Raw genomic sequence first — 27,339 nt, forward strand, 5'->3', positions numbered from 1 at the left:
ATAGATGTAGAGAGTTGTTTAGAATGCATGAGCACTTGATAAAAGTAGAAAAATTGGCATTGGCTTGTTATGGTTATAAGTTGCATTTCTATATGGATAGGTGTTGGAGTAGCTTTTCTCACTAAGACGCACTTGTCCCACATAGGAGTATGGATAGAAAATGAAAGTGTTTTCTAATCTAAATTTTCTTGAATTTTTGGAGAGATTGCCACTTGCTGGAATTTTGTAATTGTGTGTGCAACTGTTGTATGTATGTCTTCAGTTTTTCCTTTAGGTTAATTTTGTATTTGTGTTTCCTAACACACAAATAGTTTGAAGTTTGTTCATGGGTCTTAACGAATTCATTCATGTCCTTTTCTATTTAATCTTTGTTTGTCCACTGCTGTTTCAACAAATAGAAATTCATGCACAGAACTGGAGTCACTTGTTGATTTGGGTGTTAGCCACATAGTAGAACGTGTTTGCCTAATATAATTCATGTTGAGCATGTTTTTATGAATTTTGCTTATATGAGATGATGATGTTTACATGTCTAGAAAAGCATCAAGTCACTTATATCTGTGTGAATGAGTGACATGGTCGTGCACTCTTTTTAAGAATTTTTATGGTTTAACACCAAAACTGACAGTTGTAGAAACTAAACTAAGTATGTTGAAATGATACAAAAAGAGCATGTATATGTATGTGGAAACCAAAAAAATGGAACGAATTGAACTGTCAGCTATTATCTTTATGTACAATCTGTACTGGAGGAGCAATAAATTTGCTTCCCACTCCCCTTTAAATTCCATTTTATTCATTCTTGTACTTTTTTTTTTTTTTGCTTGATTTATATTGCGAGTGTTCCTTCACTGAGGTTATCGTCAGAAGAGGAAGAATCGGAAGGAGAAGATTTAGTAGAAGGTTTTGACATGATCCTTGAGAACCCATAACCAAGAGAACTTCCACTTGTTTCTGACAGCTGTACTCAAGCCAAGCCAATGTAATTCAAATTAAGAAAAATTCCAATATTATTTGAGCATGATTGGTTTGGTAGTTAGTTTACCTCAGTAAGCTCTGATAAGTGACGCGATCTAAACTCATTGATAGTAGCTGCTATCTCTGACATGGGCAACTTAGCCTAAGAAAATATAAAAACACAAGCATTTAAAGTATAAACAAGTAATGAGTAAAACAGAAATGAAGTGAAAAAAACTATACTTACCTGTGCAAGAACAGCAGATGCTAACTGTAAACTTGGTTCTAAGGTCTCGGGGACAACCTGCAGCAAAAGCAATGTAGTATATGTTTAAGTCACTCTGAAAGTGAAGGAAAGGATAAATAAATAAACAAAAGAGAGAGAAAGAGAGAAAATAGTAAAATTACGGCTGTGGCCCCAGCCTTTTCCAAGTTGAGTCCATGGTCAACATCATGAGCGCGTACAAAAGTCTTGACATTGGGGAAATACTTGCTGAGAGCCCAAACGGTTCTGTAATTTGCACCAGGTGAGTCTAAAGTTATAGCTGCAGCACATGCTCTTTCAGCCCCTATTTTATGCAACACCTGATTATGGAAAAATGAGTTTGTAGTTTAGGAAGCTTGTAATTGTTATTGTATATACTAGTATGTATTTAACTTTCCTAATACTCACCTCTCTACTACCCGCATCTCCAAAATACACAGGAAGGTCAAGTGCACGTCCCACTGCTACCCGGTCACTACATCATATTCATCAAAATTCACAACCCTCAGATCAATAATCAATAAATCACTATTTTCCTCACTTCACCATATTTTTTTTTTCAGTTTTGCTCCCAAAAGGACTTGGTTTGCAATTTTGATCCTTATGTTTCATACCAATTTTCTAACTACACTACTCAGCTGTTAAATTATTTGAAATTACTATTTTCCCCTTGGACCCAGCTTGAAAAACAAAAAAACACCACAAGGACCAAATTTAAAGTTCTCTTAATTTTATTATTAAATTATTTTCCAGGTTTAATAATAAAATATAGAAAAAAATTACAAAATTGTTTGGTTCCTGTGGTATACTGTTTTTTTCCAGGTTTGGTCCAATGGCAAAATGACCATTAAAAAAAAAAAAAAAAACTAACAGCTGTATATTTGAAACATCATAATAATAAGGACCAAAATTGCACACAGATTCCTTTTGGGACCAAAGCGGAAAACATATGATAAACTGAGGCTGAGGTACCAAAATTAAAATTCAGTCTTATAAATGTTCAACTTGATACCTCCTCACATCAAGGGCAACAAATGGAATTAGCCTTTCAGAAAGAAGCTGGGCAATGATCTGAAAGAAGAAAAAGGTTGGAAATAGGAGTTAGAAAAGCAGCAAATAAAATAAAGAAGAAAACTGGTGTAATGCTGACCTGGCCCACGCGTCCGAACCCACATATAATGATATGATCCTGCAAGTCATCTGTCTGAAAGAAGTTGAAGTTGAAGTTGAAGAGAATATGAGATGGATGAGATTAATTAGCCTTATTAAGTATGAGAAGGAGAAATCCAGATTTAATTTACCTCACTCTCGTCAGGTAATAAACTGCGGACATCATGCTGCTCAAAACGAGATGCTATTAATTGGCCTCCAGCAGCTAACCATGGTGTCAGGGCCATTGAAATCCCCACCACAAGAAACAACAAAGATGATAGCTGAGGACTCATTATACCCTGAAATGAAAAAAGATACAAATATCAAAATTTTGCTGTTGAATGTGACTTCACTTGGGTCTTTTTTTTTCTCATTAGGTTTTGAATGGTTAATAATATGTCTGGATAAAGTGTTGTATACGGAAAGACTGTTTTTTGGACTGAACAACTGTCTGAATCTGAGTAGATGTGTATAGAAGCGACGGTAAATAACAAATGATTGTTTATACAAGAAAGAACTGATATATAGTTGTCCAGACCCATTAAGTAAAAAAGAAACAGGCCCTTGGATAGTAAAAATAAAAGAAAGATGTTTCCAAGTAACATTAAATAAGAAAAGAAGTTGGTGACCTGATTGACGGCTTCACCAAACGCAACAAAGGCAAATTCTCCACCAGGTGCGAGTAAAAGACCAACTCTAATGGCAGATATTAACGAGACACCAAAAAGTTTACCAACTGCAGCCACCAGAATGGTTTTCCCAGCAATTAAAAGTGCAAGTGACCCCATAATAACAGGAAAGTTTGAGACAAGAAGTTTTGGATCGATAGACATTCCAACCTGAAAAACAATAAAAAAAATCTCATCATTACTACTTAAAAATGATGTTAATTATGGTATATTATCTTGAATTGTGAAACAAAGATTATGCGGCCTACCGTCATGAAAAAGAGACCCAACAGAAGGCCACGATATGGAGCAATATCTGATTCAACTTGCAAAGAGAATTCAGTTTCTGCGAGTAACAAACCAGCAAGAAAAGCTCCCAGTGCCATTGAAAGCCCAGCCTGTTAACACCATTTAATCATTTAAATGGATATAATTAACCTTTAATCACAAAAGTAACACTAAATTACATTCTTGCTCCTAATTTAGGTTCTGCTAACAAACATTTTTGGTCTCTATTCTGATGAGCCCAAGCAGTTGAAGGTCTGGAGGCACAAGGCAAGTACTGGATCAGCCCGTGTTACCAACACTTAGCCCAAATAAGTGGCAGGGGCAGTTTAGTCTTTGTGCCTTCTTCTGCAGGAATATTCTTTTATTGTTTTTGCTGTTATTAGTCGTAGTGTCGTCGTGGCGTTAGCACTAACGTTGTCTAGCCAGGCTTTTTGGGGACCATTCCATGCCTATGAGTATTTAAGCGTGTCCAGTCTTTGTGTGAGGTAGAGAAGAATTTTGTGTTTATCACTCATTTGGAGAGTTCCATTTCCTCTCGAAAGAATGGAGAGTTACCTTTGAAATTTGAAGTTTTCTTCCTTTTACGTGATTGTTCTGTTACTTATCGTTTATTTTGTTTGAGAGCTTATCATATTCCTAGTAAATGGCTATTTTTGGTCCTAACATATAGTCTTTTTACTTGGAACAAAAACCTTAGATAAGGACCAAAATTTCAAGAGAAAACTTTTTGCAATTCTGCTCTTCTCTTGGACCAAGAGTGTAATGTACTCCAAAAATAACCAAACCGGAAGCCAGAAGGTAATATCACAAAATGACCAGTTATTTTACGAAATAGCTTTTTCAGTGGTCCCCACTATTTATTTCACGATTTCTTTTATTTTTTTCACGACAATGATGTCATTTCCGTGAATAAAAAATATATTCACAAATTTATTCTAAAAATATTTCTAGTGGAGACTACTGATAAAACAATTGCACGAAAAAAAAAAAGTTATTTCATGAAATAGGTGATCATTTTGTGATAAAAGTTGAAAAAGTGGTCATTTTATGATAATACCTTCCCATTTATGGTTACTCTTGTGATTATTAGCCCAGTAGTGATCACAAATGTAATGACAAAAAAAGTAAGACTTACACGAGCAGTAAGTAGACTAGTACCCAGAATAACCAGAAGAGTATTTGCAGAAAATATTTCTGCATTTTGCATTTCTGCAATTTGCTTGTAAATTGGGCGAAGCAGCTGCAAAATAAAAAAAAAAGTGTCGGAAGCTCAAAATAGTAATTTTATGAATATACAAAACTTACCAAACGTCCTCCAGCAATAATGGCACTGATAGCAACAAGTGCCTTTACAGCAGCCAATCCAAGAGCTTCAGCAATTGCAAAGAAACCTATCTGTAAATAACGTAAAAAAAAAAAGACAGCTTCAACTTTGTGATCAAGTTAAAAACATCAGATGAAGAGAAATGTTTTGATTTACAGACTTACCCCTCCTTTGGACGAGTTTGGTGAAATAAGAGGTATGAGAATCAACAAAACAACAACGGCTAGATCCTGTCAGAAAGAGACAATCAGCAGCACATTATGAAAAAAAATGGTCTTCTGATTTCTACATGTTTAGTCCAAAGTTAAAGCATTATTTCAAGGTTTCATATCGATTTTGGTCTTTACTTCAAGGCTCCAGGGCCATAATTGATATGAAACCATAAAATAAAGACCAAAATTCAAAAAATGTTTAAATTTTGGACTAAACGCGGTAAAAAGCAGAGAACACAAGAGCCATTTTTGTAATTTACTTGGTTTCAAAATTAAAGCCATGAAAGAAGTAAGTCTTTCAAAATCATAAACTCAACAATACCTGGAAAAGTAAAACAGAAAATGTGGCTCGTCCATGGCGTGATGTGCTTTCCCCACGCTCTTGCAACACCTACACAATAATTAAATTTGTTTAAACATGTTTTGTAAATCAAAAATAAAGAAATAATGTAAATGTGGTTTCATTTTTGCTATTGATGAATACCTGTAGGACAACTGCTGTAGATGATAAAGCCAAACCATTACCAATCACAATTGCAGCAGGTCCTAGTTGTCCACAGACAAAATGTGTAATTAAACCTATCACGACAGCTGTCACCAACACCTGTATCACCAACAAAGGTTGGGTTCAAATAAGGACCAAAATTGCAAGAGAAAACGGTTAGGGACCAAAATTGCAAAAATCAGACTATACTTGGGGACCAAAAATGTAATTAACTACTTATGCTGGATTGTTACCTGAGCCGAACCCAATCCGAAAACATATTTCTTCATGGAACTCAGTCTTTCAACAGACAGCTGCAAATGATATACAGTTTCAAGTTTAGATTTGATATGAATTGTAATACATATTTCCCCATAAAGAAACTGTTAACTTTGGATTCATTCATTCAAACCTCAAGACCGATATTGAAAAGCAGGAAAACAACTCCAAATTCAGCTATTGCTTTTGTTGCATGGACGTTACGTATAATCGAGAGACCATAAGGTCCAATCAAGATGCCAGCTGTCAGATACCCAAGAACAGGACTTCCTAACCAAATGGAAGAGAGCACATTAGTAATACTAATAGGGAATATTACAGAAAAACTATTATATCTTTAACCATCGATACTTTATTTTTTCCAATCAAACCATAAAAGTTTCAGACATTTTTTTGCCAAATTAACCATTTTACCTATTATATCGGGTCAAAAATGTTAAATTGGAACAATGACTAGAACTTTTATGGTTTGATTGAAAAATATAATAACTTTAGTTGTTAAACAGCAAAACTGCCCCAATTATACTAGCAAAAGAGATGAATATGGTATTGTTCTGTAGCCAGTATTAGTGGGATAATCATAATCTAAAATTGTAAATACCTCCAGGAAGCTTTTGAAAAATAGGCACAAATATTACACTGCCAAGCAACAACCACAATACATCAAAAAGGGAAGCTTCTTCCTCATTAATCTGCAATATGAATATATGATTAGAAAGAGAAGAAATATAAATTATAAAATACAAGGTGAGCAAGGAACAACATACCTCTTGGTGTGGAAGCAACTCAATTAGCTTTTTAACTTTTTCAGGTAATTTTCTTATCTGTCTGACCAAGGGCTGAGCTTTTGATGAGACATCATCAATAGTGCTGGTGATAAAGTCTGGCTGCTGATCGATAGTAGTGGTGATAATGTCTGGCTGTTGAAATAGTTTACCAATCCGCTTTTCTTGTTTAGCATATAGGGCAAAACTGTCATTTACGTTACGTGTGAGCATTATTGATTAGAGGGAACAAACGTTTGCCATCAATATTCTACAAGTCAGCACGTGAAAAGTTTTCTACAACCAGAATCTTCTTTAGATAAGCCAAGAAACTTCAATTGTTTGTTTAGACTTAAAAGAAATTTATACCTTGCACCAAGAAGCAAAGATCCAACTACCAGTTTAGGTAACAGCTCTTTTGCGGATTCACCAAGGCCCTGAAAAACTGCAGCTGGTGTAAACTCAGTGCCATCTCCTGCAAACGAGAAAAAGGAAGCAGAAAAGAAACGAGATGATTTGTTCAACAACGCTTTTGGAGAAGGCAACGGTGTGCTATCCTTAGTCAAATCCTTCTGTGTTTCCGGCTTTTTTGCTTGAACCCCAGTTTTTGTCTTTTCTGCATCACTTTCAGTGGTCTCTTGGTCACTCTCATCAGAAAATCTAGACTCTTCAGACATTTGACCTACACTATCTTGTATCTGCTCGCCCAAAGCACCCTCAATCGCCACATCACCGTCCATGTCACCAATTATCTCAACCGAAGTTCCTTCCTTTTCGTCCGTCTCTGTGTCCGAAAAGAGCAATGTACTTTCCGAACTACTGTCTGCAATTGATACAGAAAGAATTTTCTCAGCCTTTTGTAATGCAATTTCAGCATCATTAACACGTTTCAGAGCCTCGAGTTCAAAAGCAACAGCTTGCTCTGCTAAAATCATTATATTCGCCACATCTTCATCAGCTTTCAACGCATCATTTTGTGCTTTTTCCGCAAGTTCATTCAACATAACAACTTCTTTTTGCAACTCATCTTTTCGATTCTGTAACCGAAGCAATGCCTTCTCACAGTTTTCCAAATTCACACGACACTCCTTCATGTCCTTCTGAGCAGCCAATAGAGTTTCCTCCTCTCTCATTAAACTCTTATTTTCATCTTCACTTTCAATTTTCTCTTTTGCAAGTTCTAATGATTCAAGAGCTACCTGATGTCTAGCCTCAGCTAAAGAAAGGGCCATTTTGGCTCTTTGGATGGCTTCTTTAGTGGGGTCCTCTTCTTTCACAATCTCTTCGATAGAAAGTAACACTGAGTTGACATTATCCCATGCGTTTAAAGCTTCATCTTTTAGTGCTATTGCTGCTTCTGATATCCTTTGAGCTTTATCTTCAAACATTGTACTGTTGAGTTGGGCTATTTCCAATTCTTTAAGTGCTTTCTGTAACAACTCCTTTAATTCATCCAAAGTAGGGGCTTCCCCTTCTGCTGATTCTCCCTTATCTTTATCCTTTGAATCCTTCTTTTTCTCTTGACTGTGACTAGTTTCTTCTTTTGAATTCTCTTCAATAAATTCCACATCCCTTCCATTCCCATTTACAAAAGCAAGTGAATCGTTCCCCTGGCAACCGGTTTTTAAATTTCCTCTTGATGACTTAAGTATACTGATTGAATAGTTTGGCCTAAAACCATGACTACTGGAAGTGATCAGTTTCTTTTTGGAGACAACTCTTGATGTGACAAGAAAATTATAACCAAAACTTGATTGCAAGTTCATTTGCTTTAATGTTCCATGACTGGTACCTTGACAACCACGAATTTGGAAACTGGATGAAATATTCATATCTTCCCTTGCTTACTTGATTTCTAGGTGCTAGTAAAAGCAACTCTCATTAGGTTGTAATCTCAAGCACCTGCAATATAAGTATATAATCAGAAAATCACTAGGTTTCAAAGTGTGATTTAAAATCAATGACTTTCATTGCTTGAGTTCAATATATGCCAAACTGTACTCTATAAACATTACAACAATCGATATGTCAAACATAAACACAAGTATACATGTCTTATAAACAAATTTTCAATATTCTCATATCAAATTATTGAAATTAGACTTAAATATGCTATATGTATCCTGAATGTAGTTGACAAGAAGATATCAGTTTCTAAAACCTACATAAGCATCTAGCATACATACACATCGAATTAGCCTTACATACATGATTCTGCAGGCATTAGTGTGTCTGCTGTTCTAAATCAAATCTGGGATCAATTTGTAATCAGTTGATGTCAATGTGCGCCAAAATGCAACTTAGAAACATTATAATAATCAAGCAGTCAAAGCAGAGTTTGAGTACTTGATTGTTGAAATGTTTCTTTCTAGGGTGTCTGGAAATTAATCATGTCAATGAAGTTTAGAATAAGAACTCAACTTTTAGAACCTACATGAGTTTCCATCATACATGCCAATTAAAATTAGACAGAAACTCATGAAAAGTATCGATACACGTATGTTCTATAATCAACCTTCAATCATTTGAAACAAATTTTCTGATTAATGTTTCTATAATCAACCTTCAATCATTTGAAACAAATTTTCTGATTAATGAACTTTAATGTTAGTGAGTATGTGCCCTATAAACATAACATCCAATTACTCAAACTTAACCACATATATACATTTCCTATCAAAAAGAGTTCTACCATCTTAGAGATTAGACATAAGATTTACTAATTGTACCATCAAAGTCAATTAAGTTTCCCATAACATAAGAGATTATTCTCTAAACCTACAACAAATATTAATGACACACACCATTTCAAAAAGCTACACATTGTACAATCAATCTTTAATAGTCTGATAATCCTATTTCTGATTAGTCTTTAGTCAAAATGTACCCTAAAAAACATTACAACAATCAATTAGTCAAACTTAATCATATCTATACATGTCAAATAGAACCATTTGACTCATCTAAAGTCTAACACTCTCATAATCATAGCCCAATTTTACTCTAACAACTCAATTTCTATATCTACCGCAAATATCCTGATACAAGCTACTATGTGAAATCCAAATCCTAATCACGCACCTTTCATTATGTACCCTTGAAGCATCACAACAAATAGTTACTCAGAACTTAACATAAATTACACATGATACCTCAACAGAAACATCAAATAACTACACATACACACGTATCCAGTATCCACATACAATCGTAAATTGTATGCACATCGATGTGATACTACATGTCTAGGAGTTTGTGCAGATGAAGTGGTGGACATTGAAACTTACCGATGAGGAGTACAATCTGAAGCTTTAAGAACAGTCAATGGCGGATTATTCCAGGAGAAATTAGGTTAGAAGTGGAAAAAGACGAGCGGTTGATGACGTAAGAGCGAAAGAGTGTCAGTTAGCGGAGTTTGTTGCTTGTCTGCAACAAAGAGAAATCTTAACCCGTCTTCTTCTACTGTTTTGATATTTATAGAAAACCGAATTTCGTTGATTGGTTGATGAAACGATGTTGAAAATGGGAAGGAAAATCTTTGGGTGGTAGGGAAGGAAGTAAGAGAAGTGTATGTACCAAAATGCCCCTACGAAATGGAGTCTAAATAACGGTAGAATCAAAATAGAATCAAAACCCGAATCTAAAATAGACCACTCTTTTAAATATCGGGTTTTTAGTTGAAGCGGTTTCATTATTAGTTTCTACTCTAAAAATGGTGTCTAAATAACGGTGATGAATCCTATTTTTAGAATTTACATAATTTCAACAAAAAACACAATTTACATAACTTTGTACCAAAAAGTTTCATAACATCTAACCACTTAAGCTAGAGAAAAGCTTATTAAAGATCCGATACAAGGAGTTCTTTGTCATTTTAAATTTCTACAAGGTCGGCCAATATGGATATTTTAAATCAATTCAAATATTATAAGATTAACTCATATTCAAAAGATTCTCAAAGTCATTTTTTGGAATTGCAAATAATAAAGTTACAAACAAAAGATGTATCCAAAAATCTAAATAGATATGAAAAACCAACAAATCTAAAAAAATTGTTTTAAGTCTAGAAATAAATATACCATCGTTGCTAGTTGATCCGATCTATTTCCGGTCTAGCCGGTCTTAATCGGTTTTTAAAACATTGATAATGTCATTTATCTCAAAAGAAAATAATATATATCAATTTATAAGTTTATTAGCCACATTAATACAAGGCTCGGCCTTGGCCCACCCAAATAAATTTGAGTTTTATATATATATATATATATATATATATATATATATATATATATATATATATATTAAAATTTTCAAATTATAAGAAAATTTTTTGCTTCATATATTGTTATATTTTGTTAATCATTTAAAGTATTTTACTATCGTTCATATTTTATAAATTATTTAGCTCATCCTAAAACAAAATTCTGACTATACTACTGAAGTTGATACAAATTTCTAGTATGCAGGTATATCCAAAATATATGCAAATTTAAGTATTGGATTACTATTATTATTATTATTATTATTATTATGACAAATATAATATAGTATATTATAATTATGTTTTATTGTTCTGTTAATCATCATATGCTATCATGCTATGATTTTAGAAACACTTGGTAAATTCTGTAAGTGTTTAGCTTTTAGATATCTAAAGTTCACTTAGTCGACATGTATCAAAGGTATCATAAAATGTATAAACATTCGGATTCGTTGTTTGGTAATATGACGTGATTTTGTGTTTTATATTACTTTCGACTAATTTAGTTTTTAATGTGTGATAATTTTATTGATATATTTAAGTGGTGTTTGTTTGTGACTTAATGAATTTAATGGATAGTCATATAAAATTGCTTGTCCAGTCCAATATTTGTTTATAAAATTTAACAAAAAAAAAGTCCCTTGATAAATGTCATATGTTTATCTTTGACAAAATAATGAAACAAACAATGATAAACTGACGTAAGTCTCCCCATTCGCTTATGCAAATAGCCCCAACCCTTCAAGCGCTCCAAACGTCCCTTCGTCTCACCATTCACGTATGTAAGTAGCCCCAAAAGGCATATCTCCATATCATGTGATTTGTGATGTTTTTTCATTGATTTATACTAGTATTATATCGCTTGCTAATTTAGTTAATTTATCATTATTCAGAAAACAAATAAAACCATGAAAGGAATCAAAACGATTTACTTTTGATTTTTTTTTTTTTTTTTGTGCGATTCAAAAAAGTGAAACTGACAAAACTATCATTCAATTCATGATTGCAACTAGAAATGAAAATGAGCCGAGCTGAGCTTTAAACTAATTGAGCAAATCTGTTTAAAGTTATAGAAGCTCGTTAAGACTAGTTTATCCGTTAATCTAGTTAAAGATCCTGATCAACTCATTATTTTTTTATATTTTATTTATAAATAATAATATATAAAATAAAATTATATTAAATGAAAGCTCGTTTAAGCTTGCAAGCTTAAATGAGCCCTTACCTGTAGGCTCGATATCAGACTTGTTTATTAAATGGGACTTATTCTAGGCTCGAGGGCTTGGCTCGTTTCGATCTTTTAACGATCTGAGCTTGGATAGTTCACAAGTAGCAAAGAAATGGATATCCATCTTGTTCGTGATCATGATGCCTTGGGAAGGGTTCTAGTTCTTCATGTACATAATGGATCTCAGTATATCATTATCATCACCATATAGATCCCATCGTCTCTGTTTCATGAGTTTAAGTCAATTTTAAATGTTAGATCATTCCTTCCGATAAAAATTGGGGGTTTTCATGAGTATAAGTCCAGATTAAATGTTCGAACCATTCCTTTCCATAAAAATATGGGGTTTGTGTTAATGTATAGTTATACCATTTTGGGTATGCTTCGAATTAGCCCATTAATCCATTATACCCATTTTTATTATTTTGAAGTAAGTTTTGGCAACAATTACAGTTGGTTGTCCAACATGTACGAAAAAAAAAGGGAGAGATGGACATATAAGTTCACATGCATTTCAAAGTTTGAAAACAATTAGCTAGAGGTTTGGAGAAATTTGTTTGCATATTTAAAAGAATTCGTATGAAAAAATTAAAGGGACTTATTTGAATGTTTAAAGGCACTTAAGAACGTTCATATGCATGTGTAAGATCAAGAACTGTAAAAACATTTACACATTTTGCTCCAATTCACGTGAATTCTTAAAAATAAGTCATAAATTCATGAACTTCAAAACATTTACACATTCGTTTGTATAAAGTATAAACATACATACATTGACACTCATGATAGATTTGACAATCAAATAAATCACAAAATAAGAAATAATTTCTGGGTTTTTGGTATTTCCTCTATAGGAATTAATGTGAAACATTTTTCTTAAATATACAATCAATATGACAAAAATTAGCCAAAAACGTGGTTGTGTATGGTTGTATGATTGATGTATTGTTTAGGATTCTTCTTCTTCCTTTTCTTTTTCTTTTTCTTTTTCTTCTTCTTTTTCTTCTTCAGCCTCCGGTGGTGGTTCAGATTGGGTATCATCGGTGTGTTCACCTTCTTCTACTGGTGGTTGCTCTTCGGATGAGGAAGCAGTATGTTTTTGGTTTGCGGCTTGAAGGACATGAGAGTAGTTTCCCTTTTCCATGAAAAGTTGAGCAAAATGGTGCTTACAATATAAGACACCATCAAGGGCAGCATATGATGCATGTGTAAGAGGACAACCTCCATGAGCACATTTGAAGCATAACTTGTGGTATGGTTCTCCTTCCATGGTCACCTTTTGCATGCATGAAGTACATGTACAAGTTATTATATACTAAAATGTTTGTGATGAATAAGGCACAAATTTTTCATGCTTAAAATACATGTCATTATAACATGATTATGTTTAACTTGGATATATATATATATATATATATATATATATATATATATATATATATATATATATATATATATATATATATATATATATATATATATATATATATATATATATATATATATATGTACTTCTCCTATGCTTCAATTCTAAAACTCCAATGTTATATACGTACATATATATACAGGTATATGTTTTCTTACAAATGGCCTATGTTGTGTACGTAGTTTATCCAACATTAAAATATAGTTAAATCCAATGCGACGTAAATATTCTTTACACAAAAGTCGTCGGATGTACAACTTTTAATGCATAAGATACAAATCAATATAGTATATATGATGGTATTGTTCGATCATCCCTAGCAAATAAAAGTTGTATACAGCTTTCAAGTTATATAGTGGTTGTTTTTTCCTATGATGTAAAGCAATATTGATCTCTGATGCAACTTTTAATGCATAAATAAAAGTAACTATATATATTCCTTATGTTAAATTCATAACTAATAGTAACAACTAATAATGTCCAAACCTTTTCCAGAGGATAAACGGTTTTGTTACAAGCTCTACATTTGTCTATAGTTCCAGAGAACATAGATGAAACTTTACTTGGTGGTGCCTTTGGCTGCATCACAACAGTAAATGTTATTTGAAAAACAATATATAAAAGGACAAGAAACTCATGTACCCATAAAATATTTAAACATATATACCTGTGAATCTTTTTCCGCTTTTGCTGCAAAAATTGAAGCAACATCAGAAACTCAAACTAAATTAAATGTGACTTTTTAAAATGTTTTTGTGTCGCTAATTAATAACAATATAGAACAAACAATCTCTTTTATGGATTTTATATTATGAGATGTTCGGTCTTATGGTTTTATCATGCTATTTTCTTAGATCGTTGAAAATTCTTGTAAATAGATATATTGAAAAAACCTTACACGTTTGAAAATTCTTGCTAAAATTTCCCGATTCCTTGAAAAGTTGTTCAAAATGAGTCCTGCAATAGAGGACTCCGTCCATGGAGGAGTAGTTGCTCATCTGCCAAAACAAGTTATATTAATTCATTAATTAATACAAAATTAATGTTTTTTATTATAATTTCATAATAACTTTCTACTATACATGACCTTTTTTGCATGAAAACACATTTCATGCAAGCATACAACATAGGGTACACAAATCAAATAATGAAAATAAACGAGCTAATAACTCTCTACCAAAGATATGTTTTTTTTTTTCTTTTTTTATGAAAAACAGTCTTCATCCTTCCAATAAGTTATAATAATTTATAAACTTGGTCTTTTCATAGATTTCAAACTCTACTGATTTCAAGACAAGCGCACTAATAATAACTCTTCGATGATAACGGTAAAAAGTGATAAAAACAAGCATCCACAATCTGTATTTTTTGAAAGACAATAAATTTCATCATAAAGACTAGCTAGATACTAATAAAATATGAACACCCGCATTACGTATTAACATTACAAAATGTTATTCCTAAAGGGATAGTGGAAATGAATTGCGCATGTGAAATCAATATAAAAACGTGTTACTCAATGACAATGAATATATACGAGCTATATCAATCTCGTGTCAGCATAATGAGATATATAATCATTGATTCTCCATGAAGGTTAAAACGGGCCATATGCATTGTAAATCATTATAAAACTAGTCATCCGAATATTCGACAACAAAATTAAGAAGAAATTAAAGGATGGAAGACACAAACCACAAGCGTTCCTTTGCAATGGGTACATTTGAAACATGATTTATGATATGTCATTCCATCTACATTCAATAAATCAACAAAATAGACAGTCTTGTCACAAGCTTTGCATTTGTCTAAAGTTCCTGTGAACGACATTTTTGATTCTTCTCTCTCTCTCTCTTTTCTGTGTTTTCTTCTTCGGTTTGCTTTCGAAATGAATGATCAAAAACCTTAACAATTAAGAAGAAAGCAACCCAACAAAAATGGGTTACCAAACACTTAAATATCCATGTCAAATAATTGAATACTCTTTTCCTTTTGAATAGACAAAAAACTAATATAAATCACACAAAATTCGTTTTGTTTTTATTTTTTTACAACGGTACAAGGGTTAAACTCTAATCGAATTCATAAAACACTAACACGTGATTGGACGTTTTCATAATTTTGAGAAAAACACGGATAATATTCCATTTTGATGCAATAAAAAAGGATGGCTAGCTTTTATTGTTTTTAAATAATATTATTAGTAAAAGGTATATGCGATATATCTTTATGCTAATTAACAATTTGAGTTTTTTTTTCCTTCTAATATCTATCGTATTAAACCAAAATGATCACAAAATTGTATTCTTGAACATAATTATATTTTGTTAAAGTGATTGTCCACCAAATCCCTTCGTTCTAATCGTCTAATTAACATCCCTACCCCTCCCACTTAAAGTCATCGTCACATTGAGGCTGAATAAAAGATGTTTTTTAATGATCACTCAGCTGTTAAATCAAATTGAGTATGTCATTCTTATTTAAATATTATTTAAAATTGTATATATTTGTTTTGTATTATTGTATATCAATTTTTTTATTTAACTAAGCCACAAAATAAATTATATTTTTGGTATTATGTTTTGGGTATCATGATTTTGATTTTGATTAATATAAGATGAGTTTTATAAAATATTTAGATATATATAAAATAATGTACTTCCATACATATTCTCAAACTCATGAAAAATAAATGTTGATAATTTTACAGTTACATGCATACATCATTGTCGAATCAAGGTGGCACAACAACTTCTTGACACAATATAAGATCCGATATAGTTTTACCATGCCTATCAATTCTCCTTGAACAATTAACACCACCATCTAGAATATTCCTCACAACAACATTCAACGAATGTACACCTCGTACTTCATAGACCTCCACCTTAACATTTTCATCCACCCATTTGTCTCTCAGTTCCATGTCATCATCTGACCGGGTCAAATCAGTGGTCTGCTTTGTAAGAGGTGAGATGACTGTTTTGACCCAGTCTGGCGTTATGATGTTTTTCAGACGCTCAATATCCGCTGCGAAATGTGGGATGATGGAAAAGTTTATATCGTTACCTTTGTCTCCGGCTCTACTATGTGCCACGTCATACAAACGGACCTTTTGGTTTGACGGGGCCGGGGAGAGGTGGGTCCCGGTCCAAGGAGATGATATTGATACCAACTTGTTTAGATTATTCGAAGGCGTTTCTTCAGAGATTATGGCGATTCGTTTCTTTGAGTTTGTGGGTTGGTTTTGCTTTGCGGAGATTTTCCAATAGATATGTTCTCGCCCAACCTGAAAATAAATAAAGGGTAAATTACATTTTTGGTCCATGAGTACAAAAATGAAAAATATCTCAAATAAAGACCAAAATTGGAAGAAAAAAAAATTTGGGGATCAAAAATGAAAAAACGGGACCAAAAATATAACTTACTCTGGAATAAATAGAAAATTACATTTTAGGTCCCTAAGTATAACCTTTTTTTGTGATTTTGGTCCTCATTTGAGTTTCCTTTTACGTTTTTAGTCCCTATTCCAAGTAGAACCTGAGTTTAACTGATTTTTGCAAATTTTGTCCCAAATATGTAGTCATTTTACTTGTAACAAGGACCAAAATTTGCAAAAATCAGCTATACTCAGGAACCAAAATTTAGATCACTTAAAATAAAATATTGTGACAACTTGTTGTTAGATATGAACAAGCTGTTACATACCAATCCTTTCTCAAGAATGATCTCTTTCTTGTGTCCGGTGCTGCATTTCAAAATACAAGATTGTAAGCTAAGCAAAGAGGGTATTAATAAGTCCTAACTTCTTATAAATTTGACCTCGTTTATTTCTTTCCTTTTATTTCCCCAAGTGTGTATATTTTATTTTTATATAAAAATCATTTATTTTATCCAGACAGACCTAATTCCACCGCCACCTGCGGGCCCATTTGTGTACAAAGCTATGAAGTCTTTGGTGAATTGAATGGCATGTTTCTCTTCATCAAATAACCCATCCATTCTCAATCGTATGTCTTCACAATCAAAAGCCCTTGGAATATTTTCAAGCCTAATTGCCTTTGCCTTTAGGCTGTCAACTCCGATTATATAAGACATTATACACTTACTGCTACCAGGATGTACTTCTTCCATCCATGATCTTACCTATCAAATCAAAATGATAACACATGCTTAGATTAAATTACATTTCTGGTCCCTGAGTATATCTGAATTTTTGCAATTTTGGTCTCAATTTTTTTTTCTCTTGCTATGTTGATCAAAATTACAAAAATAAGCTATACTCAAGGACCAAAAATAGTCATTTAACTTGGAAGAGGGACCAAATGCATTACAAGACCTCAAATGAGGACCAAATTTGCAAGAGAAAACTTGTTGGGACGAAAATTGCAAAGAGCAGCTATACTCAAGGATCAAAAGTGTAATTTACTCTAATAATAAATACAGGATTGTTACCAAAAATTCAGCAGCCTTAGCTCGTTCAATACATTTATATCCACCATACGATATCTCTCCCCAGCCTTTCCATCCACAGTCCTTCATTAGAACAAATAAAAGATTAAGGCCTCGTTTGTTTTTCTATAAAAGTACTTTTTGAGCACTTTTCCCTTCTGGCGGGTAGACATTTTGCAAGTGCACGTCTTCTTCCGCAAACTTGGAAAAAGACATTTAACCACTTCCAAAACAAACAGCACCTAAATTTTCAACATGAAACTAAATTTACATCGTGAAATAAATAGTAATACCTTTGAACCTAATGCTAAAAGATTATCAGGTGCAGATATTGCACCAGGTTTTGCTCCATCACAACCAATTTTATTGGTTGACAATGGCTGGAATGAAACGTCTCGAAAATCTATCACCTGATTAAAAAAAAAATCATACTTTAAAATAGTGTAAAACCAATTTTAATATCTTTGAATATAGATTAATTCACATTTTTGGTCTCTTGAGTATAGTTTTTTTATTTTTGAAATTCTGATCCTAAAAAGTTCACTTGCAACTTTTTTCCTTATTTGAAGCTCTTGTAACGTTTTTTTTTTTATCATTGATCCGAGTAAAATGACTATTTCTGGTCCCTGAGTATAGCCGATTTTTACAAATTTGGTCCTAAATATGAAATATACAGTCATTTTCTTGGAACAGGAACAAAAACCGAAGCTGCAAGAGATAAGTTTTTGGGACAAAAATTGCAAAAATCAACTGCTCTACTGAGGGACCAAAATTGTAATTATGAATTTTAAGCACTGAGTGACTCACCACATCCGGGGTAATATAAGCACTTGGATCCCCAATCTCATAAAGAAGCTGTTGAGCACAAGTACTGAAATTTAACACCCCACCACTCCCTTCTGCCTTTGCTACACACACTTTACCTTCATAACTAATTTCAGCAAAAGGAAGGGACAAATCTAGAAGCTTCTCAAGAGGCATGTCTCTATATTTGTCTCCTGCATTCGGATCGGAATATTATATAATAGGTTTGACCATGACCAAAAAAGTCAAACTTGTATTTATTACTATAATAATTATATCACCTGGGTGCATAAAGTATCCTCCAGTGAGTTGACACCCACATTCTAGAAGGTGTCCAGCTAAAGAGCCCTGGGCTAATAACATGTATTCATCCCAGTTCCAACCTAGTTCATAAACCTTGTAACCAATAAAGATTAAAGATCAATGATTTTACACTTTGTTGGAAGTTTCTAGATAGGGATTTTATTTTTATATATAGAAATGGAAGAAAAGATGATTTTATACCATTGGAGCTAGAAATAAGGCAGCATCAGCAACACGGGAAGTGATGACAACATTGGGATTGTACTTCTCAAGACACTCCACAATTGGAGCTGCTCCTAGATATATGCTTACACCCTAAAAATGAGGAAATCATTGCTAAAATTTAATATGCTGATACCATTTTATCAATTTAGCTACTAAACAGTTATGGAAATACAGAAAAGCACATGCTTACATCATTCAAATTTCTCAGATTAGCACCAAGACCTGGATATGTATGGAAAACCAAAACACAAGGTCAAAGTTTGACACAGCTAAAAATGAGGTCGACTTCACAAATTTAGTTATCAGAATAACATGATTGATACCTGCTTTGGCAACATCAAATTGGTGAGCTACACCCACAGTAACCCTGATTCCCATTCTGCTTGCAATTTCCAAAACCTTTTCCTGAGCACCCAATGCATTTGCTTCCAAAAAAAATAATACATTTAAACAAGCGAAAATGTGAGGACCCTGCATAAAAAGATGTTAAGAATATGTTGCTTACTTGCACCCATGTTGGTAATAATGCAGACTCCTCTCTCAACAGCCAATGGAAGAAGCAACTCCATCCACTCTGAAACTGCATATACACAGATCAATAAGTCCCCATTTGTTATGCAATACAAGACAGAACAAAACAGAACATAACAGGTTGTACTGTGTTTGACATGCATTGGACTGGGACTCAGACCGATGTCAGCTGACACAAGTTCAACTTTTTGACTTTTGTCCCACCCGAAAAGGTGGGACACAGACTCACTCTTGACCTTTCTTCTATGAAAAAGACGTAAATGCCCCCCTCTATGTGAAAACTTACTGTGAGGGTCATAACCATCACCGCCTGACTTCACCGCTTGGTAGCGGTCAGCGAGGGTGCGTTCTGCTAAACATTCAAGGACAAGATAGTTGAGATGTTTAACTTTTTGAAGTAATTTAAGAGCTGCCAATGGTCTATCACCACCAAAACCAGCACCACACCCAACAAAAACTTTGTCCCTATGCTTCTTAGGGCTTACTCTCTGCAGTACAATAATATCATAGAGTTTATCCACTGGTTCATATGAGCTTATTCAAACAAATTATAATTAAGATGACATTTTACCTAAATCACCAACAAAAATAAATACAAGAACAAGGAAAGGGTTTATGAAGTCTACTAACCAGCTTGATCACACAGTTATGAGTCTCTGGCTCACCAATATTGATGTATTCCTCAGACAACTGCAATATCCAAGTGGACTTGTCACTTGTATTACTTAAAAGGAGGTAAATTCGTTTTGAAAGTGATTATAGATATTTCAGCTGTATTAGATCATGGTATACGAGGTACTGATTATTTAAAGAAGTAATCAATTGAGTATTATAGGTAATGATATCTAAATTTACATAGATTGCAAGTCATGGAATCTATAGCAACTGTTTACAAACAAAATTGCTCTTAGTTGATCGGATTTTGTTCAGTTCTGCAAAAATTCAGATGACATACATACAAACGCTTCCACAGAGAATCACAAACCCTAACTAGCTTCCATTCGTTAATTACAATCTAAACCGAGACGTGCATATAGGATTGTACAATCAAAACATATATAGATAACTACACACATACATGGATTCATCTAAATTTTCCGAAATCTACATAGTACTAAACATAAAGAACTGGAATCCATTCTGGAAACTGTAATCACTGATTAATGCATAAATCATGATAAAAGTGGAACAAATGGAAAAACCGAGGGATTCGAGAAGAAGGAGGCTGATTAAAATAAAATCAAGGAGAATAGTTACTGGTTTATAATCGTCGCCCATAGATTTCGGTTGGTATGCAGTGAGATTCTGCTTTCTACTTCACAGTCTCCGACCGATGATCAAGCAGAATCAAGACTATCATCAACACTCTAACAAGAACACTATTTATAGTCTCTTAATGAAAATGAACAAAAATTACATGAAAATTTTCACCCCCTGAATTTATTGCTAAAAAACGATTTTTAGGCCAAATTCCAATAACCCGTTCTACGTACATCTTAAATATTAACATTTTAACAATATATTAATTATATATAATATATAATTATAATGAATATATATTCAACAAAATATTGTAAATATATTAATTTAGAAAGAAAAAAATTAATGTGTTATTTCACAAACAAATAATGTCAATTTATTATGAAATATTTTGTATACATTTTAATACGTCACATCTATGTCATTAACTTGTTTTATTTCATTTTATAATATAAAAATTAGTTATAAATATTTTAATGAAAAATTTAAAATAAGCTAATAGTTCAATGGTTTTTGTTATAAAAGCCCCCAATTTTACACAAAAAAACCGGTTATGACCAAAGTCGTTTTTTTTTTTGCCACAGATTAGGGATGAGCATGGTGCGGTTTGGTGCGGTTTTAGGGGAAAACCGAACCGCAAACCACATGGTGCGGTTTTTGTATTCTTAAAACCGTTGGGTGCGGTTTTTCAATGGTTCGGTTTTGCGGTTTTTAAATGCGGTTTCGGTTTGTATCGGTACGGTTTCGGTTTTAAACCGTGTCTAGCCTTTAGTGCAGTTTTTTTATGTTTAATGGTGTAGTATTTTTGAAACCTTAAAAACTAAAAACCATGTGCATTTAAGCTTGTATGGTGTATTTTTTTTTCATTTTTGAAACCGTTCATTTTAGCCCAAAACAAAAGTACATACAAACATACATAACCTCACGATACGTTCTTTTAAATGAAAAAGAAATGCTCAAAGCCAAAGAAACATGCGTTCCTATGTGTTTAAGGTGATTATAAAATACAATTTATTAAGAATATAAATCAAGTGAAGCAAGTTAATGTATAGTAATATTAAGAATACATAATTTTGCATTTCAAAGCTAGAGGTATGGATTTTAGTTGTTAATTTATATTATTTAATTATCATGTATATATAACCTGGAAATAAATGATTTTCTTTTTGAGTCTTCCTTTTTCAATATGTGGAATAATATGCCTAATTGCCTATGGATTAAATTTTGGGTTTAAAGAAAGTATCAAAGTAACGTCAAAATCAAAGACCCAAAGTCAATATATATATATATATATATATATATATATATATATATATATATATATATATATATATATATATATATATATATATATATCAACGGTTCGGTTCGGTTTTTGTGGACCGGTTTTTGGATAAAAACCGCACCGCACCGTTGACCTTCGGTTTTTGTAAAATCGAAATCCGCACCATTGGTTTTTGCATCGGTTTCGGTTTTTCGGTTGCGGTTTATTGCGGTTTCATCGGTTTTTTTTAGTCGGTTCGGTTTTTGCTCACCCCTACCACAGATGCCTCAAATACCGGATAATTGGTTCGATTTTGTCATTTACCTTGATTTTACATTCTGGGGCCAGTCATATTTATCATAAAAGCCCTTATATTTACTTATCACCTCCAGCACCACACTTTTCCACCACCACCGCCCTTTGCTACCAACACCACCATCAGCCACACACAAACCACCACCACTATCGTCCATCATCCACTGTGACATCCCCATTTTCACGGCCAGAAAAGACCGATGTTGTTTATGCTTTATAAAAATCAGAGTACTTCATTTTATAAAAATGTTGCGGAATTTGTTCCCAGAAAAACATGGTAAATACGTTATTAAAACATTTTCGAAGAAACGTATTTATTTCATTTTAAAACGTTTGGATGTCATCGTTAATACAGAAACATAAGCATAAACAGAACTTACAATTATTTACACTAGTGATCTACATCTCTTTAAATCTCTCAGTGTAATGTCACTTCATATCAACACCTGTGATATAAATAAACTGAGTGGGTCAGGTTGGGAAACCTGGTGAGTACATAGGGTTTTCAACCCACAATAATATAATTATTATGTTTAAACAATCAAACAATCAACCCAATTACCCATCCCCATTATCTTCTTTATTCTTAAGGATCTACCCTAAGAATCAGCTATTTCTCATTCATTCATTCCTAAGGATCATCCTAAGGAAACAAAATGAAGTCCATTGTTGCCAATGACACATTGGTCAAGCGCAGCTGCTAATATTGTCACTTAGGCTCAGCTGCCAGAATTAGGACATTTTCTATGAGGCGCTTCTGCCGGTATTGACCTTTAAACACTACTTTCATGGTCATAAGGCTCCCTATTAGGCGCAGCTGCCGATACTATCCTTAGAGCGCAGCTGCTAGGACGTTTACCGTAGATCTAAATCATCTACGGGTTGTGGCGCAGCTGCCAGTGCTCATCTATAGGGTACTAGGTCCACTGCTGCCAATGTATACCTATAGGGCACTAGGTCCGTACTACTAATGTTCCTCTATTTCAGCTTTTATCCATCATCATTCATCTACCCATGTTTTACCCAACATATTTTGTAGATATAAAATACTTTATACAGTTTACATCATTTAAAACATGTATAAAAATCTTTCACCAGCATAGACAGCAAGTATTTAGACAATATGCTCACATAGCACGTAAATTTATAATAAAATACTTCATATCTATGTGTAAGATGAAAGTAACTATGCACTCACCTGATTAGGTGGTGATTCTGAACTCAGACAGCACTTCGTTATCTCAAAACAATTTTCCTCGACAAAACCTAGTATCAATACCACTAGGGTTTAGTTTTTAACGTTAACCACGACTAATTAATAGTCTAGCTATTATTACTATTATATAAGCGTTAAATAACACTCAATATAACTCATAATAATAGCCCAAATAATTATTTTAAGGTCCTAATAATGTTACTATAATTAAATAAAATCTATATTAAATATAGTATAGGCGTAGCTCACTTACAGCGAGTTTTTATTAAAAATCGGGCTTCGCTGGAGTAGCGTTTCCAAGCCGAAAGCTTTTCTTCTCGGAGCCGTCGGGCGCTCCGGGGCTTTCTTCTCGTGCTAGGGAGGTTCCGTAGACTTGGGAGGGGTTTAGGGAGGCTAGAGAGAAGTTAGAGAGAGAAAGAGAGGCTTATGGTGTGAAGAAAATATGAGGAGTTCACCCTTGTATTTATAGGAGTTTTATAGTAAAGTAGTCTCTAAGCTTCGTCCGTAACTTTTGCATACGAGCTCCGTTTTTTTCTGTCTTTTTACCGTTGAGTTCCTATTAATGAGATCTTCAACTTTCATTTAGACCTCGTTGGCTAATTCTCATTCTATCTCGGATTTACAAAACTGTATCGAATTCGCCGCGCTCGAAAAGTAGGGACTAAGCTTCGTCCATAACTTTCGCATACGAGCTTCATTTTTGTCTGTCTTTTTACCGTTGAGTTCCTATTAATGAGATCTTCAACTCTCATTTAGACCTCGTTGGCTAATTCTCATTCTATCTCGTATTTACGAAACTGTATCGAATTCGCCGCGCTCGAAAAGTAGGGACTAAGCTTCGTCCATAACTTTCGCATACGAGCTCCATTTTTGTCTGTCTTTTTACCGTTGAGTTCCTATTAATGAGATCTTCAACTCTCATTTAGACCTCGTTGGCTAATTCTCATTCTATCTCGTATTTACGAAACTGTATCGAATTCGCCGCGCTCGAAAAGTAGGGACTAAGCTTCGTCCATAACTTTTGCATACGAGCTCTATTATCGACGTTCTTTATATCCACGCGTTGGTATTTACGAGTACTACAACTTTCATTTAGATCCCGTCGGCTAAAAATCGACCGATCTAAAATTCAGATTTCGGGCTGTGCACTGCTATGCTAAATCTTAGAAAAATCATAACTTCCTCATACGAAGTCAGATTTGGGCATTCTATTTATCGATGTTCTTATTTTAACATATTCTACGACTTTCGTTTAGATTGCTAAGGCTAAATCTCGCTCTATCGTAAATTCACTATTTACGCTTCCCGGTATCGTGCCGGTTCCATCGCGAAACTTCAACGGGTCATAACTTTTTCGTTATAACTCGGTTTTCGGCGTTCTTTATATGTACGAAAACCTTGTAACATACTCTACAACTTGGTTAAGATTATTTATTCTAAATAATCTTTTGTCGAAAAGTCGTTTTCGACCCCTATTGCCTCTAATTTGACTAGCCCAGATTTGCGGGCGTTACAATTATCTCCCCCTTAGGATGATTACGTCCCGGAATCATCAACAAAATAGGGTCGTATAATGACTCCATACGTCATCTCTTCATCCTAGGTAATAATTATAACTTCTACATTCCTTCAATTCTATCTCTTAAACTCATTGACTGTAAGTGTACTCGATCGTGCACCTGCTCTCTACCTCAGGTTAGACTCCAAATTATGACCTTCAAGTCACAATCTCGATCCCTGCTGGATAGGGACTTGAGATAAGTTCTTTTATTACTAATATAGATCGATGTATCATATTCTAATGACCTATCATCGTATGTTGCAACACTTAGACTTAGGTCTCTTAGAGTTAAATTCTAAAACAGACTATGCCTTCCTTCATGTTCTAATGTGATATAATCACACTTTAACATTAGGCATTTCTAGCCACCAACTTCTTTAACAACGAGTGTGATACTTCTATTGATCGCTTTGATTTCAACCGTTTGGTTTAAGTCGGACGCTACATCAAACTTGGTTCTCTGAACCACACAACATACTCATCGTAGTCGGACTTGATTCGATATGACCACTAGGGTCGGAATATCAACAATCTTCTTAGTCATTACCGAAACGATGGTAACAACACACTTGAATAAAACGAAATCAATTACTAGCTTTTTGGTAACCTTGTGACTTTCCCTGATCCAAGTGTGAGTCCTGTGCTTCCGGTAGTATAGGCCTCTACTACCATTCACACCTACTCATACTCGTCTCAGGTATTGTCCCACAGTTTTCCAAGTCACCACACAAGAAAATCATATAACAGCTTAACACATCAGATATCAAAACGAAGGTTTTTATTATTCCTTGAAACTATTACATAGGTGTTCAAGTTCACCCTAGACTATGCCTCTAACAGGCTACATCATACGATTCTATGGCTACTTCATAACTCGATCTTTGGATGTCAAGTTGTCACTCCTGAATCCTCGCATTGTCATCTGCTTCGTCAAGGATCATTTGAAATGCTCTCGCCTTTGGCTTTGGCGGCACATTTGGCTTTGTAGCCCCCTCTCTCTTTGGGCAATCTTGCTTGAAGTGTCCTTCCTCATTACATTCGTAACACACCCTTTTATTGAATTTACACTCGTTGGCATAATGCCCATGCTTCCCACACTTGAAACAAGTTACTTCCTCACTGCATTTTCCAGAGTGTTTCTTTTTGCACTTCTCGCACCATCTTTCTTTACTCCCTCCTCCTCTAAACTTCCTGGTACTTGATTTGCTTCTCTCATCGGGCTTCGCAGACCCCTCAAACTTCCTCTTTTCGCCAACCTCGGTCTTGTTGGCGGCTCTTCCCTTGATCATCTCCTCAACCGACTTGGCAGCCCAGATAGCTGCCTCCAAAGTAGGTGGCTGACGCACTGGCACTGCATATTCCCATGGAAGTCCTTTTACGTACTTGTCAATTTTTGTCAGCTCATCCGGAACAAGACGTAAGGCGAACTCCATCTTCTCTATGAAATTGTTGGTGTATTCATCAACAGACATGCTTCCTTTCTTCAAGGTAAGGAATTGGTTTTCCAGCTCGAGCAGATTTTGGGCTGAGCAGTACCTACGTTTGAACTGCACCAGAAATTCTGCCCATGTTAGTTGCAGGGGCTCATTGGGGCTCAGAGTTTTCCCCAAGGTATTCCACCAACGTACAGCGCCTCCTCGAAACTGACGCACTGCAAATGTGGTCTATTGTTTTCCTCTGCAACCGCACGTCATGAAAGCTAACTCTATCTCCGAGATCCAATCCATGACCCCGATCGGATCCTCCTTTCCAGTGAAAGTCGATGGCTTGCAAGTCAGAAAATCCTTGTACTTGCATCCATTCCTCTCGACTTTGTCATCTTGGTTGTTTTGTCGAACTATTGGTGGGTTGACTTGACCAACAGTCCCACTATAGTTCTCCTCCTCAGTCTGCCCTTCATTCAACTCGGGCCGTTCGATCTGAATAGTGGCTTCCTCTCGATTTTGCTGGAGCAAACGTCTAGTTCCCTCCATTTGACGATCCAACATCGCCTGGATCATTGCTTGCACTCCGGCCATTGTTATTGGCTCAGCAGCGGCTACTACAACCGGTATTTGCTCAATCACTGGGGGTTGGTTTCGGTTCCCATTTGCATTCACG

At 34.3% G+C, this 27,339-nt stretch overlaps 3 protein-coding genes across 3 annotated transcripts; all 3 read right to left on the reverse strand.

The window, feature by feature from the left end:
• Positions 1 to 622: 622 nt before the first annotated feature.
• LOC145063488 (K(+) efflux antiporter 2, chloroplastic-like) lies at positions 623 to 9,928 on the reverse strand. Its single transcript, XM_079011080.1, has 21 exons — positions 9,681 to 9,928; positions 6,763 to 8,295; positions 6,397 to 6,601; positions 6,231 to 6,321; positions 5,763 to 5,899; positions 5,605 to 5,664; positions 5,351 to 5,470; positions 5,189 to 5,257; positions 4,819 to 4,884; positions 4,636 to 4,725; positions 4,466 to 4,570; positions 3,312 to 3,440; positions 3,004 to 3,213; positions 2,524 to 2,673; positions 2,373 to 2,426; positions 2,235 to 2,293; positions 1,631 to 1,697; positions 1,366 to 1,542; positions 1,205 to 1,261; positions 1,046 to 1,120; positions 623 to 961 (listed from the first exon to the last, which is right to left on the reverse strand). The coding sequence occupies exons 2-21, from the start codon at positions 8,223 to 8,225 to the stop codon at positions 830 to 832; spliced, it is 3,516 nt and encodes a 1,171-aa protein (XP_078867206.1). The 5' UTR covers positions 8,226 to 8,295; positions 9,681 to 9,928; the 3' UTR covers positions 623 to 829.
• Positions 9,929 to 12,615: 2,687 nt separating this feature from the next.
• LOC145061879 (LIM domain-containing protein PLIM2b-like) lies at positions 12,616 to 15,287 on the reverse strand. The gene is made up of 5 exons (XM_079009460.1): positions 15,004 to 15,287; positions 14,207 to 14,306; positions 13,976 to 13,998; positions 13,795 to 13,887; positions 12,616 to 13,158 (listed from the first exon to the last, which is right to left on the reverse strand). Exons 1-5 carry the CDS (start codon positions 15,136 to 15,138, stop codon positions 12,832 to 12,834), a joined length of 678 nt encoding a protein of 225 aa, XP_078865586.1. The 5' UTR covers positions 15,139 to 15,287; the 3' UTR covers positions 12,616 to 12,831.
• A 663-nt stretch (positions 15,288 to 15,950) lies between these two features.
• On the reverse strand, positions 15,951 to 21,039 carry LOC145062508 (propionyl-CoA carboxylase). The gene is made up of 14 exons (XM_079010105.1): positions 20,881 to 21,039; positions 20,254 to 20,313; positions 19,910 to 20,111; positions 19,598 to 19,672; positions 19,416 to 19,517; positions 19,283 to 19,314; positions 19,069 to 19,182; positions 18,846 to 18,960; positions 18,568 to 18,758; positions 18,054 to 18,170; positions 17,764 to 17,844; positions 17,213 to 17,454; positions 17,017 to 17,056; positions 15,951 to 16,597 (listed from the first exon to the last, which is right to left on the reverse strand). Exons 1-14 carry the CDS (start codon positions 20,899 to 20,901, stop codon positions 16,043 to 16,045), a joined length of 1,947 nt encoding a protein of 648 aa, XP_078866231.1. The 5' UTR covers positions 20,902 to 21,039; the 3' UTR covers positions 15,951 to 16,042.
• Between the last annotated feature and the right edge of the window lie 6,300 nt (positions 21,040 to 27,339).

The sequence above is a fragment of the Lactuca serriola genome, chromosome 7 (assembly GCF_051521515.1).
Source record: "Lactuca serriola cultivar US96UC23 chromosome 7, Lser_US96UC23_V15, whole genome shotgun sequence".
NCBI lineage: Eukaryota > Viridiplantae > Streptophyta > Magnoliopsida > Asterales > Asteraceae > Lactuca > Lactuca serriola.

What these genes read in the sequence shown, in the direction of transcription:
- LOC145063488 (XM_079011080.1), bottom strand. Translation starts at nt 8,225, where the DNA reads ATGAATATTTCATCCAGTTTCCAAATTCGTGGTTGTCAAGGTACCAGT. An exon ending in TGGGTCTCTTTTTCATGACG is followed by an intron (nt 3,214 to 3,311) that starts GTAGGCCGCATA and finishes ATTGTTTTTCAG; the next exon opens with GTTGGAATGTCTATCGATCC. An exon ending in GGTTCGGACGCGTGGGCCAG is followed by an intron (nt 2,294 to 2,372) that starts GTCAGCATTACA and finishes TTCTTCTTTCAG; the next exon opens with ATCATTGCCCAGCTTCTTTC.
- LOC145061879 (XM_079009460.1), bottom strand. Translation starts at nt 15,138, where the DNA reads ATGTCGTTCACAGGAACTTTAGACAAATGCAAAGCTTGTGACAAGACT. An exon ending in ATTGCAAAGGAACGCTTGTG is followed by an intron (nt 14,307 to 15,003) that starts GTTTGTGTCTTC and finishes TTGTTTTGGCAG; the next exon opens with ATGAGCAACTACTCCTCCAT. An exon ending in AAGCGGAAAAAGATTCACAG is followed by an intron (nt 13,888 to 13,975) that starts GTATATATGTTT and finishes GTTGTGATGCAG; the next exon opens with CCAAAGGCACCACCAAGTAA.
- LOC145062508 (XM_079010105.1), bottom strand. Translation starts at nt 20,901, where the DNA reads ATGGGCGACGATTATAAACCA. An exon ending in ATAACTGTGTGATCAAGCTG is followed by an intron (nt 20,112 to 20,253) that starts GTTAGTAGACTT and finishes ATTGTACTGCAG; the next exon opens with AGAGTAAGCCCTAAGAAGCA. An exon ending in CCTTATTTCTAGCTCCAATG is followed by an intron (nt 18,961 to 19,068) that starts GTATAAAATCAT and finishes ATTGGTTACAAG; the next exon opens with GTTTATGAACTAGGTTGGAA.